At 53.6% G+C, this 23417-nt stretch overlaps 2 protein-coding genes across 6 annotated transcripts in view; both read left to right on the top strand.

Annotated features, from left to right (window-relative positions):
* Positions 1-6898, top strand: part of KAZN (kazrin, periplakin interacting protein) — a 214320-nt gene extending 207422 nt beyond the window's left edge. For all 5 annotated transcript variants that reach the window (XM_038159739.1, XM_038159744.1, XM_038159741.1 and 2 more), the window contains 6 exons: positions 2528-2664; positions 3054-3224; positions 3508-3697; positions 3842-3972; positions 4240-4290; positions 4890-6898. In XM_038159739.1, coding sequence (XP_038015667.1) covers positions 2528-2664; positions 3054-3224; positions 3508-3697; positions 3842-3972; positions 4240-4290; positions 4890-5057 — 848 coding nt within the window. In that variant the 3' untranslated portion in view covers positions 5058-6898. The remainder of the gene's footprint in view (positions 1-2527; positions 2665-3053; positions 3225-3507; positions 3698-3841; positions 3973-4239; positions 4291-4889) is intronic.
* Positions 6899-12931: 6033 nt separating this feature from the next.
* On the top strand, positions 12932-23417 carry TMEM51 (transmembrane protein 51). Its single transcript, XM_038159786.1, has 3 exons — positions 12932-13051; positions 20641-21088; positions 22289-23417. Exons 2-3 carry the CDS (start codon positions 20742-20744, stop codon positions 22689-22691), a joined length of 750 nt encoding a protein of 249 aa, XP_038015714.1. The 5' UTR covers positions 12932-13051; positions 20641-20741; the 3' UTR covers positions 22692-23417.

Here is a 23417-nt window from a genome sequence, read left to right as displayed (position 1 = left end):
ATACCCAAACCTCATAATCTTGTAATACTGATACACTGGCATAAATATTGGTAAATATTAGTATATCAATACATATTCAACCTTGTGATATAGTTACCCTTCTTCTAATAGTACTTCAGAACATTTTCTTTTTTTTATTGGCAAATGATTAAGTGTTTTCTGTAAATCTTTAAGGGCCATGAACACTGCCACTAATTAAAGGAGTTTGTATGCTATAGGGGACTCACTATTTAATTAAGTTCATTAGGATTCTTTTTGTCGCCTCCAGCATCAGAGATTGGCAAATGTGACTTAAACTTTTTATAAGAGCCTCCCAGTATCCTTGAGGAAATGAAATTTTACATATATAGATACATATGTGTCCATGGGGTCTGGATCTCACCCCAGTATGGTTCAGTCAAATCATCATTAATTTTTCTTTTTTTAGCAAGTTTTTAGTTCCTGTGAAAGAATTGGGCAGGGGGAAGGTGGTGGTTAAGTACAGGCAGTGGGAAAGGGCTTTTTCAAAGACATGGGTGTGGTTGTGATTGTTTTTAGAGGGTTTCTGTAGGAATTTCCTAAGATGGGAAAAAAGTAAGGGAAGTCCTGGTGTCGGAAGAGGCCGAGTTGTCCCAGGAGGAGTCATGTTCATTGAAGTGGGCAAGGAAGACTCCCAAGAGCTCCTTGTCACAGGACAATGTGAATTTTTGCAGCATTTCCTACCTCATTTTCTGGTTTTCGGTGTCCTGATTTATCTCCAGTGCTTACTGGCAGAATAGTTGGTCCAAAGAGTTTCATCTCTTGGATTTTAACAGATAAAAAATCTCTATAGTCCAAAGTATCTCCCTCTTCCTCCACTATTTAGTCTGATTTTTTTTGCCCCATCTTTCTCCTCTCACCTTCTTTCCTTGCAAACCCCTTCTTTCCTTACAGCTCCATTCCAAGTACGTGATTTATTATTCATCTTCCCAGCACACACTTAGAGTAAGAAATAGCAAAAAAAAGTAGAGTAAAACCTGTGCACAGAAGTTCACACCTGAATAAACCTCTTCTCTGTGGTGGTGGCAAGCTGGGGTGGGACATGGAGCTGCACAGAGCTGGACTGGGGTGGCTGCTCTGATTCTGGGGTCTATCCCAGCTCGTGTGCAGGGCTGGGTGATCCCTGCTATCAGCTTCTTCTGCCTGAGGGTGCCTGGGGGCTTCACTGCACACAAATAATGCTGCTCTCCCTGCTCACACGCAGGTGGAAGTGCCTTTGGAGGGTTCCCAGCCAGAGGAGGGTGGGAGCAGAGCTCCCCTGTGCTGGGTGAAGCAAAGGCTCAAAGCCAAGGGTGCCAAAGGTGCACGAAGGAAATTAATTCCCCTTTCAGGGTGCCACAGTCACATTTCCCTTGTATTTCTTACATTGTCTTTATTATCTCCACCTTTGAGAGGAGCCCAAAGGTTCCTGACGTGCAGTTTAACCCCCAGATGAAGTGACTCATTACAGGGTGTAGAAAACACAGCGTGGGCTGAAACAGCTGCTGTGATTTCTGTAATCTGGTGGAGAAAGGTTGGATATGGGCATGGAGACAGGTCCCACTCATGGTGCTGCATCATCTTCTGGCAGCTTTTGTAGTATACACAGCCCCTGGTGGCTTTGGGGTTGTTTTTTTTCTGGAAAGTTTTGGGGGCATTTAGGATTTTTTTAATAATACAGACAACAACTTGCAAGACTCAGTGATTCAATATGATGAGTGCAGGGAGAGTTGGAGGGGCAGAGGGTGTTTCATAGCATCCCTGAGTTAGCAGCACTTGCTCAGGGTGGAAAAGCAGGAATATATAATGAAATGTTTGTGATCTGATTCCTAAACTGGGCATTATTTTGGTGGGCTGGGGTGTATTTGGAGCAGGGACCACAGGGCACTTCTGCAGCACTGCCAAGGACCAGGTTCAGTACTGGGTAAAGCATTGATGTACAGAAGTGACCAAAACTCCCTGTGCTACATGAGATTTCTGTAATTCTCCCTGGATTTCCAGTCTTTCATGGCTTTCCCAGGGTCGGTGGTCAGTGAGCATCCCTCACTGGTGCAATGAGGAGGGAAAACATGAAGGTTTTAGATTCCCCTCAGGGCTGTTGAAACACCCATCACATCCCACATGCCTCTGCTCCATCCCCTCATCCCAACACAGCATCCCTGAGCTGGAAGGGGACACTCAGGGAGCCGTGCCCTGGGCTCGTGGGAGCGCTCTGGAATCTGCCTCGCTGCTCAGAATAAACTGGTTGTGGTTTATTTATCCTGGAAAGGGAGCAGCGGGTTTTCCTGCGCCAGGCCCTGAGGCTGAGGCTGCAGTTTTGCTCCCAAACCTCCTTTTCCAGGGTCTGAGCTGCCCCTTGGAGGATGGGAGCCACGTGATGAGTATTTTCAGGGTGCAGTGGTGAATTGGGCATCTTCTCCCAGCCCAACCCCCAGGACTGTCATTTTGGTGCTTTTTCCTTGAGAAATAAAAGAGGTGGAGTCAAGGGGCTGCCATGCCTCGTATGCTGGAGTGATCCTCTCTCCCACAGCCATGAAAGCCGACCGCAAGCGCTTGAAGGGGGAGAAGACAGACCTGGTGAGCCAGATGCAGCAGCTGTACGCCACGCTGGAGAGCCGAGAGGAGCAGCTCCGGGACTTCATCCGCAACTATGAGCAGCACAGGAAAGTGAGTGCAGAGCCCAGACCCGTGCTCTTGTGGCACAGAGGGCTGGCAGCAGGCTGAGTGTGAAACCTGGTTTGTAGTCCCACTAAAGGCCCAGCTGGACTCTTGCTAGAGTTGGGATGGCCCACAGCAGTTTAAGGTTAAATGGAGGAAAGAGAGCCAGACCTGGGGAATTTGATGTAATTGTAACCAGGTGCACAGTGAATATTTCTTTTTGGGGACCAGTTGCATTCTGGATCTCCCCAAAAAGGGTTGACATTCCTGCCAGCACAGGGCTCTTGTGGCACCTAAGATACTGCTCGTGGTTGTGTGGTCCCCACGGAGGTTGTGACAGAGGGGTTTTTGGTAGCACATGGATTTTCCCTTCCTGATGGCCGCCCCTGTCCCAGCAGGAGAGCGAGGACGCGGTGAAAGCCCTGGCAAAGGAGAAGGACCTCCTGGAGCGGGAGAAGTGGGAGCTGCGGCGGCAGGCCAAGGAAGCCACGGACCACGCCAGCGCCCTCCGCTCCCAGCTCGACCTGAAGGACAACCGCATGAAGGAGCTGGAGGCCGAGCTGGCCATGGTGAGCTGGATAAGTGATACAGATCTCAGTGCTTGCTGCAGTGGTTGCACTGCTGCAAAACGGAGAGGAAAATATTCCATCTCTCAAAAAGAGCTTGAAATCCTTGGCATGAGGATCACCAAAAAAATAACTTGATATCCCTGGCATGGGGAGCGGCACAGCTGGGATCTTTGCCTGCCCAGGGGAGGGTGGGTTTGCTGTGCAGTGTGTTGCTGCTTGTTCTGCTGCTCGGGGAGATGTTCATATGGTTTTCCCACTCCACCACCTCAATGTCCTTCCCCAGGCCAAGCAGTCCCTGGCTACGCTGACCAAGGACGTGCCCAAGCGCCATTCCTTGGCCATGCCGGGCGAGACGGTGCTGAACGGCAACCAGGAGTGGGTGATGCAGGCCGACCTCCCGCTGACCGCCGCCATCCGGCAGAGCCAGCAGACCCTCTACCACTCACACCCCCAGCACTCGGCGGACCGGCAAGGTGGGCACCCCACGGATGGCAAGTTCTCAGTGCCAGACCCCTCCTGGGGAGGAAAGAAGATGCTCAAAACCACTCCTCCCCAGGTGTTTTTTGGAAGTGCATCGTTGCCGGTGTTAATTCCCTGTTTTCCTTCCTGCCTTCCAGCGGTCAGAGTGAGCCCCTGCCATTCCCGGCAGCCGTCCATCATCTCCGACGCCTCCGCGGCCGAAGGTGACCGGTCGTCCACTCCGAGTGACATCAACTCCCCCCGGCATCGAACGCACTCGCTCTGCAACGTAAGGGCCTGCCTGCTGGGGCATGGTGCCCTGACAAATGCTCTGGGCATTCTGTGGGGCGTTCTGTGGGGCCTCCGCTTCCCAAAACAGCATTGGGTTTGCAGTGGGGGGCACGTTGGGGCTTGGCTGACCTGGAAAGCTGCTGCCCTGGGGTTTATCCCAGCCCCACGGCGGTTCAGCTGCACAAACGCTGCCTTTTGCCCTGGGGGTGGAGGGTCTTGGGCTGGATCAGGGTTGATTCAATGGATCCGTCTCCTTGTGCCATAGGGGGACAGTCCTGGACCGGTACAGAAGAACTTGCACAATCCAATCGTACAGGTAGGGCACAAGTCCTCTCAAATCCTGCTTGTGAGACCCCTTCCTGTGCTACAAAAGTATTTGGGGGTGGTAGGTCAGAGGCACTAATTTGGGATGAATGGAAGTCATCCTGAGTTGTAAGTCTGGGATGTCTCCTATTCCCATAATTTGCCCCGAAGTCCGGGTAATGCTGTAGGCATTCACTAAGCTCAGGCCTATCACAGTGTTGATTTTTAGAAGGTCCAGCCAAAGCATGTTATTCTTCTGTACTTGGCCCTAAAACACTGGGATATTTTTGCAATCCAGACAGATGCTCTGACTATTTATTCCCAGAGCTGGAATCCTGATCCAGTTGAATTAAAGAGGCCAAAATCCCAGAGCCGTGGAAAGGGGGCCCAATTTCACTGCAAATTCTTCCACGCAGGTTTCAGGAATATTACTGTATTTTGGTCCAGGATCTTAACATTACTTTGGACCTGGATGAAAATATTTTGTGGGATGTGGCTGCAAATATTTTTTGGGACTGGCACCACATGGTCCATCACCCTTGATGTGAGTGAAGGGGAAAAGCGGTAAAGGAAAAGCTGGATGCCTACTCTTGTGTCTTCTCCTCCCCACAGTCTCTAGAAGACCTGGAAGACCAAAAACGGAAAAAGAAGAAAGAGAAGATGGGCTTTGGCTCCATCTCCAGGGTGTTTGCCCGGGGCAAGCAGCGCAAGTCCCTCGATCCCGGTCTCTTCGACGGGACGGCCCCCGACTACTACATCGAGGAGGACGCGGACTGGTGACGGCGCCAGAGCCTCTCCCGGCCCTGCACATGTACATATCCCCTGTCCCACAGCCCCGTCCCACCTGTGGACCTGTTACCTGTTGTCTTGGGAGCGATGCAGCTGTGTCGTAACTTCAGTTTTTTTCCCTTTTTTCCATGGTTTTTGTTTGGTTTTTTCCATCCTGGTAACTCCTTTGTTGTCGCTTCAGTTTGTCCGTTGGGGTTGGGGGTTTTTTTTTCTTGTATTGGGAGGGTTTTTTTGTTCTTTTTTCTTGTTCTTTTGACAAAACTTGAAACTTGAAGGACTGCTGTGTCTCTGTAAATACGAGAAATATTGTGCACTTTGTGCTTGTGATGTCTCTTGTCCGAAACCGCTGTTTTCCGGAGCCCAGCCTGCGGGATGTCCTCGCTTGGGGACAAAGGACCTGCCCAGCTGAGGGATCTTAGAGAGAAAACACACAAAAACAACAACAAGAAAATCTCCTTCGCTGTGATGTCTTCCTGGCCGAGCCCCGTGGAGGCGACCCGGGCTGGTTGTTACGCCTGCCGGTCTGGAAATAAGTGTTTTAACGTTCCTTTTTAGTTGTTTTAATTTATTTGCACAAACCCAGAGGAGCTATTCTAACTAAATTATTGCAGAAGTTTTGGGATTTTTATATTTTTCCACGTCGGTTGGGATGGGGCGGGGAGGAGGAAGGGGGTGTTTGTACTGTACTGTCCTGGGAAGTTGCTGTTGGGGGAGATTGGGGCTGTGACCCCCCAGCCCGGGCTCCCTCAACTGCCCCAGGAGCACTTAACGCCTTGGAAAACGCAAACCTAAACACATGCTGGGAAATCAGATGGGGGCAAGCTGGTGGGAGCTTTGCCCGCTGTTTTTCCCTGCTTTTGGGGGGTGCTCACCCTTTGCTTCAAGTAAAACTTAGGGGGATCCGGCACGAGCTGGGACAAAGGTGATATCCCGAGATATCCCATATCCCAAGAGGTTGCTCACATAGGGCCGGCCACCCCACTCCAGTTTGGGGTGTTGCTGCCGTCAGAGGGGGCTGGGGAAATCGGTACGAGTCCCCACTAGGGAGGTTTTTCTGGCTCTGGGGTGATTTGGAAGCACAGGTAGAGCTTGTTTTTCCAAACTCCTTAGAAATGCCCCCAAACCACCCCCCGGTGCGGCAGCCGCTTCCCCTCTCCACTAACACGTGCCGCGCTCTGCTTATGCCAAGATAAGTACCTTATGCTTTAATGCTTACAGTATAATTTTAAGCTCTTAAAAAAAATGTATTAAGATTTATTTAATGAACTATAATAGTGTATTATTTTTCTTAATTCCGATACATGCGCCCTGGTTGAAAAAAAAAAGGGTATTTTGTCTTAAATCTCAACTAAACCGATGCCCTCGCACTGTATATTCCATTCCAAGGGATGATGCAGAGAGGCCATGGAGGGGGTGACAGAGGGACCAGCCCCCCCAGGCTCTCTGGGGTGGCAGGGCAGGCTTTGCCCCATGGCATCTTTTCTCTGCAGAGAAGCATTTTTATATATTTTGTTGTTTTTTGGGTTCTGTTTTGGTTTTTTTTTCTTTGTTCTCCTTGCGTTTTTATAATTTAAACTCTAAACCACCAGAACAGATGAGCGATCTCCTTGTTATCGAGTAGTTTCCTTTGCATTTCAGCTTTTTTGTAAATTAGGAAGTAATTCTAAAAATTACTAAGAGGATGATTTATTTAAAAGAGAACTTTGCTAAATAGCATATGAATTATGGGTAACACTAGATTTAACTTTTCCCCCTGTGAGCGGGGGAGAATCCTTGAAGGCATGGATGCAAATATAAAATTATAAAAGATCTAAATAAAGCTTATTTTAAAGTATGGATGAACTCCATGTGGTTTAATTGGAGAGCCTGGATGGGTGTTGGCATCTCTGTTGTGGCACCAGTGTGCAGGACACCCTGAGTGCCGTGTGAATTTTGGGGGGCTCCAGGGTGATGGGAGGATTCAGAAGGCTGGGCCTGCTTTTCCCAGGATCAGCTCCCAGCCAGATGGCTGCTCCTGGATGCAAGAATGCTGGCAGGAGGCTGGGAGTGTCTGCATCCATATGAAATGGGGATTTCAAGGGTTTAAGGTAAGTAAGGACAGCAGGAGATGTCCCGCTCGGATATGGAAAATATGAGAAGGACTAAGAACAGCAGAAAGGATGGAGAAATCAGAAAGTATTGTGCTCCAACTGGAAAAGTCATTGTTAATCAATGTAGAGGTTGATAAATTATTATTGTTACTATTATTCAGATAACATTGGTCACCTGTAGGCTGTGCCAGCACTTCAGTGGGGCCTGATGCTGTTTTGGGATCAATGGCTGTTTTGCAGGCTGGAGCAAAGGCAACCTGCAATGAGTTTCAAGCCCATAATCAGGGCACAGATCAAGAGATGTACCTTTTCTTCTTTTTTTTTTTTTTCCTGACAGAAACAGCCTCCTGGGTTTGGGAGCAGCTGCAGAGCAGGTAAGAGCCACCATAGTCTGAAAAGTAGAGAGCTGGAACAAAGAAAAATAGGAAAAACTCAGGAGAAGCCAGCTGGCTCTCCAACTCTATCACCTGCAGCTGGAATCCAGCATTAATGGGAACTACAGGTGGCATTAAAGGGCAACTGCTGACCACAGCAAACATGAGCTGGGCACAGTCCATGGTGGGATTTGCTGCACTTGGAGCAGTTCCCTGCTGAGATTCGGTGGTGTCCTTTGTGCATGGGATGGGGTGTGGGTGCTCATCCATCCCATCTGTGGTTTTAAAAGTTTTGGGAACCCTTTGGGAGCCTGGAATGTGTCAGAGTGCCACACCAGTCCTGGCAAGGCTTCTGCCCTGTGCCATGGGAACTGTGGCAGACCCTGTGTAGGGTGACACGAGTCACCCCTGTCACCTGAGCCACAGCAAGAAGAGGGGCCACACTGCCTGTGTCTGTGATGTCCTGGGCTGAGGGGGGGCTTCTTGGTGGCTTTGTCCCCCCCGACTTGCTCTTCCCTGGCAGTGGAGGCTGCAGGAGCCTCATCCCTGCTTCATCCCCCATCAGCTTCACCCCTGCTTCATCCCCCATCAGCTTCATCCCTGCTGCATCCCCCATCAGCCTCATCCCTGCTGCATCCCCCATCAGCCTCACCCCTTCTGCATCCCCCACCAGCCTCATCCCTGCTGCATCCCCCATCAGCTTCATCCCTGCTGCATCCCCCAACAGCCTCGCCCCTGCTGGACCCCCATCAGCTTCATCCCTGCTTCATCCCCCATCAGTTTCATCCCCGCTGCATCCCCCATCAGCCTCATCCCTGCTTCATCCCCCATCAGCTTCATCCCTGCTGCATCCCCCATCAGCCTCGCCCCTGCTGGACCCCCATCAGCCTCGTCCCTGCTGCATCCCCGCCGTGCGGGTTGTGCAGCTCCGTGCTGCGCTGCTGCCACCGTGTGAGCAGTCCCCGAGCTCCTGCGCCCCGGCTGTGTTTGTTTTAGGTGTGACCGCCCGCCTTGGTGCACTTTGTGCCGCGCACGTTGTTGTGCAGGCTCCCGTGCTCACAAGAGCCTTTTCTCTGGCGAGGACTTTAGACTGAGAAAGGCAAATATCCCAACACCACGTCGGGGCATGGGGTGTTGTGTGGGATGGCTGGGTACCCCACAGAGGGTGCTGTCCCCAGCACCACCTGGTGTGTAACCCAGCTGTGCCGGTGCTGGCATCATCTCTGGGTGACATTACAACAGAAGCTGGGTTTACCTGCCGTGCCACAGCCTTGCCCTGGTAACCTGTGGATCAGGAATGGGGTTGAGAGGTCACAGCAGGGAAACAGGGGTGAGTCTGGGACATTTCCTGCCTCTACGCTGACTCACCCCATAGCTTTAGTTGGTGATCTCCCCGGGCAGGATTTTTGGTGATAAAGAGCTAAACTGATGTACCCCAAACAGCTGAATAAATCATCAGGAGGTTGGTGAGGTGTGGCATGGGGTGGGTCACAGAGTGTTGGTGACAGTAGTTCCCCAAAAGCTGGTGTCAAGGGCTGCTGCTGAGGCTGCTGGTTTATTGCTCAGGACTGCTGAAAATTTGAGAATGTGCCTGTCATTAATTCACCTGTTTTCAGTGTTTTCCCTGGAGGAGTTTTCCCCTGGTGCTGCTTTTACAAAGCCAGCACTGGAAGCGCCGTTGAGTCCTCGCCTGCGCAGCCCAGGGGATGCAGCAGTGCCTGACGGTGTCCCTCACTGCAGACCTCCTTTGGGACATCCTGCTCTGCCACTCTCCCTGCAGCTGTCCCCACCTCAGCCCCTGTCTTACCTTCCCACTGCCCCGACCTGACACAGCCACGAGCACCAGCAGAGCACGAGTGGCTCCCCTCCATCCAACTGGGACACTGGAGCTGCAGCAAGGCCTCCTATCCAGGTAAGAAGGTTTCCTTGGAGTTTTATCACTGTTAGTGATTGACCTCCCAGCATTTTCCTGTTCTTGGACAACAGCTCTCACTCACCATCTGCTCCCAATTTTGAGCAGCTACATTAATCTCTGCCCAGCTCTTTTAAATAACCAGCTGCACAACACCACCGTGGCCCTTCTCTTCCAGCTGTGTTCTCCCCAAGCCTTGCTCTGCTATTCCCAAGTCCTGCCCAAGCCAGAGCTTCACCGATGGGATGCAGCAGCCCCGGAGCAGCTGCAGGAGGAAGCAGCAGGTTATTTACTATTATTACTGTGAACACACTGCCTTTATTTACACAGTTTTCCAGCTGCAGACGTGCGAGTGCTTGAAGCAGCAGACGGTGACCTGGCACGGTGGTTGGACTGGTTGTACCGGCACCGCCAGGTCCCGGCAGCCCCGGGGACACCGGATCCTCACCCCACCAGGAGAGGCTGGCAGGTCACACCCTCCCACCGGGAGCGTGCGGAAATGCCTCCCAAGGAGCTGCTTTTCCTCTTTTTCCCCACTTGCATGGCAGGTTCCCAGCCTGCAGCCCGGCAGGGACTCTTAAATTGGGGTGCAGGGACTAAGGCATGAGGAAGAGAGAGAAAAGTATAGAGCAGTGTGTGTGGGCTGGGAATGGGATCTGAGGAAGCCCATCGTGGAGCAGGCTGGGATGGGCTTTCATCCTGAGGGCAAAGCTGGGGCCCTGCCATGTCCCATTATACATTATATTTATGCAGAGATGTATATTATATTTCTGGTGTTTACTAGCTGTTAACTCTATTAATCATCAAATCACAGAATAGTTTGGATAGGAAGAGACATCAGAGACAATCTCATCCCACCCCCTGCCATGGGCAGGGACACCTTCCACTATCCCAGCTTGCTCTAAACCCCATCCAACCTGGCCTTGGACACTTCTAGGGATGGGGCAGCCAAAGCTTCTCTGAGCAACCTGTGCCAGGGGTTCCCCACCCTCACAAGGAAAAATTTCTTCCTCGTATCTAATCTAGATCTGCACTCTGCCAGTTTGATCCCATTTCACCTTGTCCTATCACTCCATGGCTTTATGATATAATAATATTACAGTACAGTATAAATGTGCAGTCTGGTGGCTCTACTGACCTGACTCCCAGGGATGGGCTTTACAATTTAATAATATTACAGTATAATATAAATGTGCAGTCTGGTGGCTCTATTGTCCTGACTCCCTGAAGGGATGGGCTTTACCTCTTTCAGGACAAGGCATCCAGCTGTGGGTATCCAGGGGTCAGTTGGAGCAGTGCTTTTGCCTCACTGTTGGGAAGTTTTGAAGGAATCCAGGAACATGTCCAGGCTTCCATTGGTGACTTTAACATACATGTTGAGCACCTTTGAGCAGGAAAGAGCAGGGAAATGTGCCAGTGAGCAATTTCTAAGGCAGGATAATGTGAGCCCCTGGCACCTCTGCACATAGTGGGGCATCAGATGCTCCTCTGAAAGGCCCTTTTTGTTGCCTGCTGGTGGCTCTGGTGGGGCTCCAGTTTCCTCCTTGGCATTCCTGTGCTCTGTACCCTGCATACCTGGCTGGATAATCACCCTGGAGAAGTCCCAGCCTGGGACTGGACAGGGAGATTTTGCAGGGGGATGATTTGAGCTGCCAGAGACAAATCCCCACATTGGGATGGCTGCAGAGCTGGAAAGGGAAAGGAGCCCAAGGGATGGATGGGAATACATTATCCCACAGAGAATGTGTGGCAGGGAGAGGCAGGTGCTTTAGCTGCCATCCAAGGGGTGAAGGCAAGCCCCCCTTCCTCGATCCTGCTCCACTGCCACTGAAAAGCCCATTCCTGGCCAATGTTCAGCTTTGTGGAGTGGAACCTGAGGAACCAGGTTATGAATGTCCCCTCTGTGCTCACGGTCCCCAGGGCCTCTGCAGGAGGGTGACCTGGCTCGGGCACGGAGCTCTCCCTGCGCCGGACTGGTGACAGTCACTGTGTGAAGTCTGTGTTCCCCCCCTTTCTTACAGAGAAAACAATTCCCTGTTATGTCTCCTGACTGCCAGAGCTGCTGGGATGTCGGGTTTGTGTTTGACACAGGAAGGTGGAGAAAGAGAGGGGGAAATCCACCTGAAGTGGGGCGAATTTGCCTGAGCCAGGGGCCAAGCGGAAAAATGCAAAACAATCCATCCAAGGGGAAAAGAAAATGCAGTTATGTTTAATAATTATTTCTTTTTATAGCACAGCTCTTGGAATTGCCCTTTGATTAGAGGGGGGAGGTATCACAGGCAGGTGAGTCAGTGGAAAATACCATCAGCTCCATCTGGGATTGTGCTGGTAGGGAGAGATGCAGGGAAGCAGCGGGGGTTTCCCAAGCATCCTGAACACCAGTGGCCCCAAGGCAGGGCTGTGGAGCTGAGTCACGCCAGGTGATGTGACAAGTTTCATTTGGTTCACGGTGGCTTTTGCCTCCACAAGGTCTCACAGGGCTTAAGGGACAGGAAAAACTGCAGTGGCTGGTCCAGCAGCATAGTGATGCAGTTTTTTTTGCTTGGATCAGGAAAAAACCCACCCTGAGTATCATCTCTAACAGGATTTGAGTCCTTGGTGGTGTTTATTATTACAGCTGGGTGTGAGAAGAGCCTGGAAAAACACATCCTCATTGCTGCTGGGATGGCAGCCAAGGAGAGGTGACACTGGACACAGCGTTAGTTGCACTGAAGTTTGCCAGAGCCCAGCTCTGCTCCCTGTGGTTCAGTCTGGAAACCATGGGAATGTCTGGCTATGAGGCCAAGGCATGTGGCCAGGAGCCATGGTGAGGGCCATGCCTGAAATGGCTCTTCCCAGCACACGAGTGGTTAACTGGGAATGTTTATACAGGGCAGCAGACTGATAAAAAGAGCTTTCCAGGCTCCCTGTGAGTGTAAGCTTGGCTTTGCTCTGTTGAATGCAGCAATGAGCCTGAGTGATTTGAGCTCCTCAAAATGGGGCTAATACAAAGAAAGCTTGGAACAGATTGAGTAAAAGCTCTGCTCATTGCTGCAAGAGTTTTACAAAGCAGGTCCATTGCAAGATGGGTTTTAAACTGTGGAATAAAAAGTAAAACTTTCATTAGGTGTTGGGAATAGATTTTTCCATGGGAGGATGGTGAGGCCCTAGCTCAGGTTACCCAGAGAAGCTGTGGCTGCCCCATCCCCAAAAGCGTCCAAGGCCAGGTTGGATGAGGTGTGGAACAACCTGGGATAATGGAAGGTGTCCCTGCAGGGTGGAACGGGATGGGCTTTAAGGTCCTTTCCAACCCAGACCATCCCGGGATCCTGTGACAGCAGAGATGCGGGGCTGTGATGCATCAAGCAGGGGCTGCAAGTGCTGCGAGGGGGTGACGCCACCGGCATCCCCAGTGTGCCCCACGCCTGCTTCTGGGGGTCTCCCTGGCGGCTTGTGGGGACCCTCCCTACTGTTTTTGGAAGTCTCCGCTCCGCCCCTGCACTGTTTCCCGGAACGGCCCCCGGGGCCCGGGGCGGGAGCGGCGGGGCCGGTCCCGGGAAGCGCCGCCCCGGAGGCCGGGCCGGGGAGGGCGGAGCGGCCCCGCAGCACCCACCGCAGCCGCCGCCGGAGGTACGTGGGGTCGGGGCAGCCGGGAGGGGACGGGACCCTCTGTTCTGGGACCCTTCGGAGCGCTGGGAAGCGGGAGGGGGGCGGGCTGGGCTGGGCTCAGTCCCGCCGAAAACAGGACCGGGACCGGGAACGGGACCGGAGGGGAGTCGGAGCCGGGTCCGGCTCGGGCTGAGCTGGAATCACTTCCAAAGCTCGAGAAAACACCTGCAAAGCGGGGGAAACACCCTCAGAGCAGGAGCAAACTCCCCTCAGAGCAGGAGCAAACACCCCCAGAGCGGGGCCGCGCCTGAGGGAGTTGGAGCGGCGGCGTTTGGGGGGCGGCCTTGGGGTCACCCCTTGGGGACACCCCCTGGGGACACCCCCTGGGGACATGTGGGCTTGGGGCGTCTCGTCGGCACCGGGCTGGCCGTGCTGAGAGTGGGGGAAGAGTGGCTGTGGTTTGGGGACCCATCAGCTGGCGCTTTGGGGGAGGATCAGCAGCAGGGCATGCCCCCGCCGAAGCCAGGCCGCTGCCGTGCCCGCGGGTGGCAGGAGTGGCGCGGATCGCGAGCCCGCGGGGCGATGCCCGACCCCGGGAAGGTGCAGGAGCGGTGTGGAGCCAGGCTGTCGGGAGAGCAAACACAGCCAAGGAGAAGGACATTGCCGCAGGTCAGGTGGGGCCGGGCGCTCCGAGAGCCCAGCGCCGGTCGCTGGGGGCTCGGCCCTTCCTAAGGTGACATTCCCGCCCATGGAGGAATGGCCTGGAGCTTCGAGCGCTCGGCAAACCCGCGGGTGTCCCCCAGAGTGGTTGTCTGCTGATGTTGGTGTTGGGTTTTTGGTGGGGACGAGCATCGCTGAGCGCAGCATAGCTGGGGGTGTTGGGAAGTGTGGGTGTGTGAGCAGAGACCAGCAGCTCCATGAGCTTGTCCCGTGTGAGATGGGTTACCCTTGGCTCTGTGTGGTGGATGGAGCCTGGTGAGGTGAAGCTGCACCTGCCTGGCTTTCCAGCTCCTTAAAGCCTCTCTGGAGCAGACCTAGGCCACTGCCAGATGGGATGCTGCCACAACACGTCCCTCTACAACAAATCCAAGTATCCTGCACCTGTCCACAGCCCTGGATGTCCTGGCATGAGAGCCAGAAAGGGAAACCTCCCAGGTGTTAGCAAGGAACATGTGGGTGTGGGGCTGGTGAGCCCAGCCCTGGACTCGGGTGACTCGGAAGTACGTGAAACGCCTTTGATTTTAGCTGTGTAATTACACGGGTTGGAAAACCCTTGGGAAGGAAAGTGGCTGGGGAAGGAGGAATGTTTGGCCATCGGTGCCCTGGAGAGAGCTGAGTGCCAGTGCCTGGCGCCGTGGCGGTGCTGTAGGAGATGCCAGAGGGCCAGGGCTGGGCAGGGCTGTCTGCCTGCTCTCCTGCCTGGAGCCTTGGAGGAGGGATCCCTCCAGCAGCCCAGGTATGTGTCTGCCTCCCTGTGCTGCTCCAGCTTTCCTCATTCCTGGTGTATTTCACAGGCAGAAACGGATGTCAGGGCTCTGTAGAAGCAGCTGAATATCCTGTGTGAGCAGTGCAGGTGGCTCGGAGCAATGTAATCCCCAGCAAACCTCCATCCATATCAAAATACCTGTGCCCACCTTGCGGAACACGGCTGCTCTGAGCCTGGCTGCTCCGTGTCGCTTGGCTGCCCAGCCTGCTCCGTGTCCCCAGGCTGGCTCTGTGCCCTCCAGCATCAGCCTCACTCCCTTCCTGCCCTGGGGGCTCCTTGGCTGTCCACAGTGGGTTTTCTTTGTGGTCATACACGTTGGAAAAGCATGGGGAGAGGTGATGCTGTGTTGGGGAAAAATGTGTTGCTGGAAATCCAGACAGAGGATGAGGAAGGCGATGCTGGCGAGGCTGATGGCAGCCAGTGAGAAGTGCCAGGTTAGTGGCTTGCAGGAAGGGGAGATAATCACCCAGGGTTCCAGTGGTGGACAGGAGGTGCTTAAAGCACTCTAGAGGGGCTTGGAGGAAGCAGGAATGCTGGGTTCCGCTTCAGAGCCCATCAGGAGGACGCATGGATAATGTCTCCCCGTGCTGGAAGGCTCTGGAGGAGGGTGTGTTTCTCTGGATGTTATCTGGGGAGAGGTCCCAGAACAAAAACCAGGGGGAGGCTGTGGAGGAATGGCTTTATCTCAGCTGAAACCACAGATTAGAATTAAAAAAAAAACCCAACCATTAATTCCAAACTCTGAGGTGCCAAGTGGTGTACAAAGGAAAGCAGGAAGGAGAAAGAGTCAAAGTGCTGGGATTTTCCCAGGCCTAGGTGCACAAGGAATTCAGCTCCCTGGAGAGAGGTGAGCACCCCTGTTGCGTGGAAAATAGGACAGATCTTCCCAACAACGTTAGAGTGGATGCAAAAGCAAACCTTTACTTGAAAGCTTTCATGTACACAAAATGGCAAAAATCACACATGGTATAGTAATTTTTACAATTTTTATAAGGTTAGTTGATTAGTACACTTAGCATATACTCTCCAATTAAAAGATTAGTTGATTAGGTAATAATTCCTGGGTCCTGCAACACTGGAAGCAGTCCAGAGGCTTTTTTTTGCCCCACTTTTGTTTTGTCTGGTCCAGATTCTGTTTGGAAAACAGGACATCCTTGTAGTCCATTCTCTTCTTGGAATGAGACTAAACAGTATTTTGGGAAAGTGTTTCTGAGGTTAGCTTATTGTTTCTAAATGTAGAGAAGAAAAATAGGAAAAGTACTAGGAGTTACAGCCGTGCATTAGCAATCTACAAAGCTACAAATATATGAAAAATATTAAAAGCTAAAAATATCACCCCAAGCCCCCCTCCCTGGTTTAGCAGAGCCTCGGAGGAGGGATCCCTCCAGCAGCCCAGGTATGTGTCTGCCTCCCTGTGCTGCTCCAGCTTTCCTCGTTCCTGGTGTATTTCACAGGCAGAAATGGATGTCAGGGCTCTGTAGAAGCAGCTAAATATCCTGTGTGATATCCTGTGTAAATATCCTGGATATCCTGTGTGATATCCAGAGCTGGGCCTGAAGGCAATAGTGTGGCAGCTGGTCCCAGTGCCAGTCCCAGAGCCTGGACCAGGAAAAGCCCCAGGAGGTGTTTACACAGCAACCAGGACACAGCCGGGGCTCGCCGACCTGCCGAGAGCCGGTGCCAGCGTGGCCTTGGTGGCCACGGCAGCATTGTCCCCAGGAACAAATGGCAACGTCCTGAAACACAAACCTAAAAGGACTCTCTGTCCCTGTCCATTGCCACTGCAGCGGGCGCCGCTTGGATGGGTATAGTGGAATTACGGGCAGAAGGAGTCTGGGAGGCAGTTTCTCGTATCTCAGTGGCAAAGGCCAAGGCGGTGGCTGCTGCACAGCCGTGATTACAGCTCTGGAGTTTGGCTACCGTGCCCTGCCTGATCCGTGCCACTTCAGAAACTTGGCGACTGTGCCCACGATTCCCAGGGACGCGGCAAAGGCAGATGCATATGGCTTGGGAATGGTCAGGCACTGCTTTGTGGAAATGGGGTGTTTGGTGGACCCTGTCGCTGTTGGTCTGCTGTGCAGGCCACGGCCAGCTGGGTGGATTGCAGCATTCTGAGCCTGGGAATGGGCTTTGCCCTTGTTTTGCAGGAAGTGGCAGAGCTGGGAGCCCTGGGCTCCCTCTGGAGTGGGAGAGCCTTGGGCAAGGTTTGAGGAAAACATCACTGTTCCCCCAGTGCTGCCTACAAGGTACAGCTGAGGGAGGGGTTGTTAAAAATTAAATTTAAGAAAGAGGGTAAAATACCTCTTAAATGTCTGTAGGGAATGCTGTGGGCAATGGAGATGTGGATGTGTTCTTTTGTGCTCTAGGCAGGAAGTGTAAGCAAAATGTGGAAAAGCCCTGATAGTCTGGGTGGGGCTGTCCCTGCAGATTCCTATTCCCTGGTGAGATGCTCTAAAATGGGCTGGAATTTGTCCAAAAGATCAGAAATTGGCTAAATCAGCCACAGTGCTTCTTTTCGTGACTCAGCTGGATTTCTCTGACTATTCCCTGCATCCCCTGGGCTGCAGCTGGCTAGAAACATCCCTGTTCCTGGGGCAGGGGGAGCAAGGGCAGCAAGAAGGGACAAAAAGAGAGAAACCATGGCAGGGAGTTGGAAGTAGATGGTCTTTAAGATCCCTTCCAAACCCAAACATTCTGGGACTCTATGAAAATACCTCCCAAGTCCTGACCTGTTGCTTTTTAGATCCCCACATGGAGTTTTGTGTTCCTGGTGGGTTGAACCCCTGTGTAGTGCATGAGGCAGTGGCCATTGCAGAAACAAGCTCCTGAGGATGTGCCTGGCCAGCAATTAGCAGGGAAGGAGGTTAATGAGCAGGTTCTCTGGGTGGAAGCATGAAGATGAAGGGAGAGCCTTGTAATCTAACAGAGAGGAGACTGGAATCTTCAGATGGTTGGAGAACAGGTTTCTTTTCCCCCAGAATTTTCCAGCAAATTAGTTGTGTGACTGGTGATGGAGTCACCCCCTGTGTTTTGGAGGCAGCTCTGAGGGGCTGTGTCGCTCTGGGGAGTGAGGAAGCCCTGGAGCTCATCCCGTGTCTGGTGACTGCATCGGGGCTCGACCTGTTCCCTGGACTGCACACTCACCTCCCGTGATCCTGTGACAAAGGTGTTGCTGCTGGAGCGTGAGTAGGAAGGTGATGTCATGGCAGGGAAAAATCCAAAGGTTGTGGAGGGCAGAGGAGCGTGGGTGCTGTGAGGGCAGCAGGGGGTGTCGGGCTTCCTCGTGAGTCACCCAGCAGGGCCACAGCTCCTCCCGGGGCACAGGGATGTGGAACACAATCCGGGCTGACCCTGTCGGGGGTCTGTGTCCCATGGAGGGAAGCTGTTCCTGTGCTGCTCCATCTGGCCTCCGTGCCAAAGCCTTCGGAGCATGTGGTGCTGAGAGCAGGTTTATCCCGAACCTTCCCATGCCCAGTTAACACTTGGAGATGTGGCAAGAGCATCCCGAAGGGCTCCAGCAGCTGCAGGAGCAGGGCAGAGGTGCGGGAAGCCCGGAGGAGGTGTGGGTGCCCCCGGGCTTTGCAGCCCTGCTGGAGGAGTTCAATGGTTTGGAGATCCTGGTGTAAATCATTGCCAGGGCAGGGCTCGGGCAGGCAGGGAATGGGATGGAGGGAGTCTGGTTTGCAGGGAAAGGGGAAGGGGGTTCTAGGGGCTGAAGCACTCACCCACCTGATGTGGGGACAAACTTTTTACAGGGCCTGTTGTGAAAGGACAAGGGGAGATGATTATAAAGTCAAAGAGGGATAATTTGGACTGGATATTTAGGAAGAAATTCCTCCCTGTGAGGGAGGTGAGGCCCCGGCACAGGTTGCCCAGAGAAGCTGTAGCTGCCCCACCCCTAGGTGTATTCAAGGCCAGGGTGGATGGAGCTTGGAGCAACCTGGGATAGGGGAAGTTGTCCCTGCCCATGGCAGGGGGAGGGATGAGATGAGCTTTAAGATCCTTTTCCACCCAAACCATTCTGTGATGCTGGGATGAGCTTCCAGACAGTGCTGGAGCTGAGGCAGAGACAGCAGCAGCTCCCTTCCCCGGGTGCTGACGTCAGGGCACTGTCGGAGCAGCGATAGGAACAGCTCTGGGAAGCCAGGAGAGCAGCTAATTCAATGGAGAAATAGACTGGAATGGCAAGTCTCCTGCTTTAATCTGATTGCTGGGCTGATGGGTAGCACTGCAATGGATCTGTAAAAAACTTCCAGGCACAGGGGTGACGTAGGAGCTGAAATTCTGCCTACTTCCAGGACTGAGGTGCCTGAGGGGAGGCACAGAGGCAGTGAGCAGAGATTTAGACACCACGGGTAGATGTGACCAGCCGTGTGTGTGTTCCGTGCACACCGTGGGTGCAGTGCCATTTTCCTGCCCCAAGGCCATCACAGCTGCTCTCAAGTGAAGTCTTGGCTGGCTGATGTGTTTGTGGCAAGGATGGGAGCTCAGCTGGATCATCAGGTGAGGGAAAAACTCCACAGGACACAAGCAGAGAGCACAGCCTTTGTGTGGGAGGGCAGAGGGCAGTGCTGGTACCACCAGTGGCAGGCTTGGAAGCGCTTGGGTGGGACAATGGCTCTTGGAATGCAGCTGAGGACATTTTGGGTGCAGTGCTTTCCACATCCTCAACAGCTGCTCACTAGGATGGAATTAAAGCTGGGCTCAGTGGATGTCTTCCCCCAGGAGCACACAGAGCAGCCCCATGCTGGAGCTGGGCAAGGCAGGGCTTGTCCCTGCCTGCCTGTGGCAGCTCTCATCGGGCTGGAATTGGCAGCTCCTGGGTGTTCCAGAACCCCAGAAAACCATGGGAGACAAGACTTTACCCTGCCCAGAGCCATGAGGGGCCAGGGATATGTCATAGGGGCTGGGACACCCCTCTGGGAGTCTCCACAGCTGGAGCACGGGCAGTGGGCAGGGAAGTTCCTCTGCAGATTCCTCCTCTCATGCTTGCGTGCGTCTTTTCCTGCTGCAGCCGTTCTGTTTTCTGGGAGTGCTGTTTTATTCTGGCCCTTGACCCTGCAAACTGGGCGTGCACTCAAGCTAAACAAGCAAACATGAAACTTTTGAGCTCAGGGTGGTTGAGCTGAAGTCAGGGGGGGTTGTATGGATATAGCAGCACTGACAGCACAGACCAGAGCCACCTCGAGCCTAACCTGGCATAAAGAAGCCAGGGAGGGAAGGAGAGATCCTTGACATGGCACATCCATAAACCTGCACGGCTCCTTGGGGTGCAGATGGGGCAGTTCTGCTGTGAGGATGCAAGCTGCCCACCCGTGGGTCACGGACCCGAGGCCAGGGAGGCGAGTGGGCAGGAAATGTGGCTCTGTGTGTTTATTTTTGGTAATCGAGCACATTTGGTCCTGGTGACTTGGCAAACAGTCAGAGGAGGAGTTCCCACCCGTGGCCTGGCTGGTCGGGAATGTTCATGCTCGACATCCCTGAGGGATGCAGCTGGGGCACTCAGCACCAGCGTGTGTTGCTCTAGGGAGGGTGAGAGCTGGCCTGGAGTGAGTCAGGGCCCCAACCTAGGGCTCATCATCCCAGCAGCCCTTGCCAGCAGCAGCCAGGGGAAGCCACAGAGTCGAGCTGGCTGGGATGGAAGCAGTTTTGGTTTCTGTTCTCTGGGCAGGAAGGCGTTCCAGGGCAGGCAGGCAGCCCCGTGAGAAGCCCTGCTCCCTCCCAAACAGGGGGACAGAAGAAGCTGTTCAGCTGGAGGTGTGTTTCTGAGCATTTCCAGGTTGGTTTGCATTGACAACAGCTCTCGAAATAGATTTTGATGGCCTTCTTTTGGTGCTGTGAAGCTGTCAGTTATCACACTCCTAAGGACAGGCAACCTAAGCCCTCAACAAATAATCAGTGATTTGATTGCTTTCAAAGGTTGGTGGATATTACAGCTGAGAAAGTAGTGAAGGATGGGGATGAGGAAGGATCCAGGAAGGATCTACCCTGGTCTATCCTGACATGAACTCCTCAGCTCGAGGAGCTTGAGATTCCAGTGTCAGGTGGATAAATCGGTGCCGTGGTGGCTGCAGAGCCTTTGCTGCGTGCCGTGCACTCACCACAGCTTCCCCTGTGTCCCCAGAGCTCTCTGCCTGCCCGGGCAGGGGGCCGCACGCATGCCAGCAGGGCCGCAGCCCCCGCGCCCCGAGCCATGCGGTGACGCGGGCACAGCCCCCAGCAGCCATGGCCCAGTCCCGGGCCAACGGCTCCCACTACGCCCTGACGGCCATCGGGCTGGGCATGCTGGTGCTGGGCATCATCATGGCCGTGTGGAACCTCGTGCCCGGCTTCGGCCCCCCCGACAAACCCGGCAGCCACGCCGGCAACAGCAGCAAGCCCGAGCGCGGCTCCGGCGGCATCCTCAAGAGCAAAACCTTCTCGGTGGCCTACGTGCTGGTGGGAGCGGGTCTGCTGCTGCTCCTGCTCTCCCTGTGCCTCAACGTCCGCGACAAGAAGAGGCAGAGCGAGGAGCTCGCCATCGCTCACGTGCAGCGCCAGGTGTCTGCGGAGCCCTCGCAGCAGGAGGACAGGTGAGGAGGAGTTTGGGGACAAAGGGAGCAGGATCGGGTGTGGGAATGAAACCAAGGGCTGTTGTTACTCAGGAAGATCTGGAGCAAGGAGAGGAAGGCAGCATGTGCTGAAATAAGGAAGCGCATACCACGGTTAAGGGTTTTGGTATGTCCTGGAGATGGGAAAGGAATGAGTCCAGCTACATTTATGCAGCTGTGACTGGAAGGGAGCCCTGCTGGTGTGTGAGGGGTCTAGGCAGAGCTGAGGCTAGGGATGGGAGAGGTGCCACTCCTGGCTGGGCTGGCACACGGGAGCAAGCTGAGGAAAGGCTGGGCAGGATCCTGGGTGACACAGAGAGCAGGAGGCTCCTGCCACAGCCAGGGAGAGCAGCCAGAGGGGCAGGAAAGGGGCTGACTGTGCCTTGCTGGGTACAGCCAAGGTGCCAAAGAGCCTTGGAGACTGGCCTTGGAGTTTAGACCCGGTGAAAGTCTGCAGGGCTCAGCTGTTTGCTCAGGGAGTTTTGTGGGGCAGAGCAAAGGCTGCTGCCACGGCAGGCACAGTCTGGACAAACACAGGCACAGGGGAAGTACTGTCCATCAGCACGGCTCCCTGTGCAGAGGGAGGCAGGGGAGCACTGAGACAATGTGGGGTGCAATGGGACAGGAGGGCACCATGGCTCTGCTGGCTCTTGTCAGGGTCTGCAGGTCCTCGGAGAAAACTGATTTTTTATGTTTGATTGGAAAGTTAACTTCAGAATGCCAAAGAAATGGCAAGTATTGTGTGCAGGTACCTGTGCTTAGATGGTGGCATAGAATTGAATCTCTTTGCAGAAAAACCCAAGGTACCCAACCCGTAAGATATCAGAATGACAAAGACAGAGGGGTGATGTCCTTTTCTAATGTATTTTGACTGATTTTTGTGAGTGGAAGAGAGAAACTGATGTTCTCTTGTGGGAAGAAATCGCTGCTGGGCGACAGAAAAGGGTCTGTGGGCAGACAAAGTGATGATCAAATATGGCCATAAGTCACAAGAAAATAAAATCTGTCTGAACTTAGGTGGGGTCACTATTTATTCTGTCAAGCAGAAGGAAACTGGCATATAATGGAGAAGGGCAAAAACCATTTCTGGTGAGGTGGGGTGGTTTTATTCTTCCCTCTCCATCCCCTTCCCAAACGAAGCTGAAATGCCGTGCTACCCAGACTTAACTCTTTCCCCTCCAGCCAAGAAGAGGATGAAGACGTCTCTTCCCAATATTACGTGCCCAGCTACGAGGAGGTGATGAACACGGGCTACTCCGAGCCCAGAGACTCGGACAGGAGCAACAGGCTCAGCGTGTCCCTGCCCTCCTACGAGTCCTTGGCAGGGCTGGAGGAGAGCGGCGCGGCGGCGGGCGCGGAGCCGGGCGCGGAGAGGCCGCCCAGCCGGCACAGCTCCCGCCTCAGCAAGCGCCTCAAGCCCCTCAAGGTGCGCAGGATCAAGTCAGAGAAGCTGCACCTGAAGGACATCAGGCTAAACCTGCCGCAGGGCAACAGCAGCGTCCCCATCACGATAGAGCCCCTCACCCCTCCGCCCAAGTATGAGGAGATCCAGGAGAAAATGCCAGTGGGCCAGCAAATGCCTTAAAAAAAAATAGAGGAATCTATGATGCTGCTTGGTTGAGGGTTTTCTGAAACCCGCCGTGCCAAGAGGGGGTTGGTGTGTGGGTGCAGAAGCAGCCAGGGCTCCCTGGAAGCTGCCACGTGGAGGACGTGCTGTGGCACAAGGATGGGACTCATTTTCCCTGGGACTGGGTTTTACAAAAGACTGTGGGGAAAGAAACCTGAACACCACAGTTCTGCTGCTGTGAAGTAAATGAAGGCTGGACATGCCAAAAGTGTCACTTGTGGTGTTTGAAACGAGACCACCCAGTGCATCCTCTCCTGTTCTCTTCCAGCAAGATTTTCCAAGCCACCAAACTGATGTTGCAGAAGGATTTTCCAAGTCGGAAAAATGAAGTGTTTCTTTTTTTGGGTGTCTTTTCTTTCTGAGGAAGGGGAAGCACGTTGCCAGAGAAGCACCACGGCTTTCCCTGGCTCCCAGCTGGGCTGGGCTGGTGGCCCAGAGCCAGCCCTGACTCCTGCCAAGGTCTCTGCTGGCTGGTGGGAAGCAGCTGAAAGGGGCCTCCTGCTCCTCAGGGAGAGGATGGATTTCTTGCCTCTGCTGCTTTCCCTGTTGTGTTTTGTGCTCCATTCGAGGCAAGTGGGTGACTCTGGGGGGCTGGGAGCTGCGTGTGCCAGTGCCAGGGGTGAAACCACTGCTGAGCATCCTGTGCAGGCAGACTGGGCTGAATAAATGTTTTGTATGTTGTGT

This window comes from Motacilla alba, chromosome 21, assembly GCF_015832195.1.
Source record: "Motacilla alba alba isolate MOTALB_02 chromosome 21, Motacilla_alba_V1.0_pri, whole genome shotgun sequence".
Classification (NCBI taxonomy): domain Eukaryota; kingdom Metazoa; phylum Chordata; class Aves; order Passeriformes; family Motacillidae; genus Motacilla; species Motacilla alba.
This window is presented reverse-complemented; position numbering and strand designations above follow the sequence as displayed.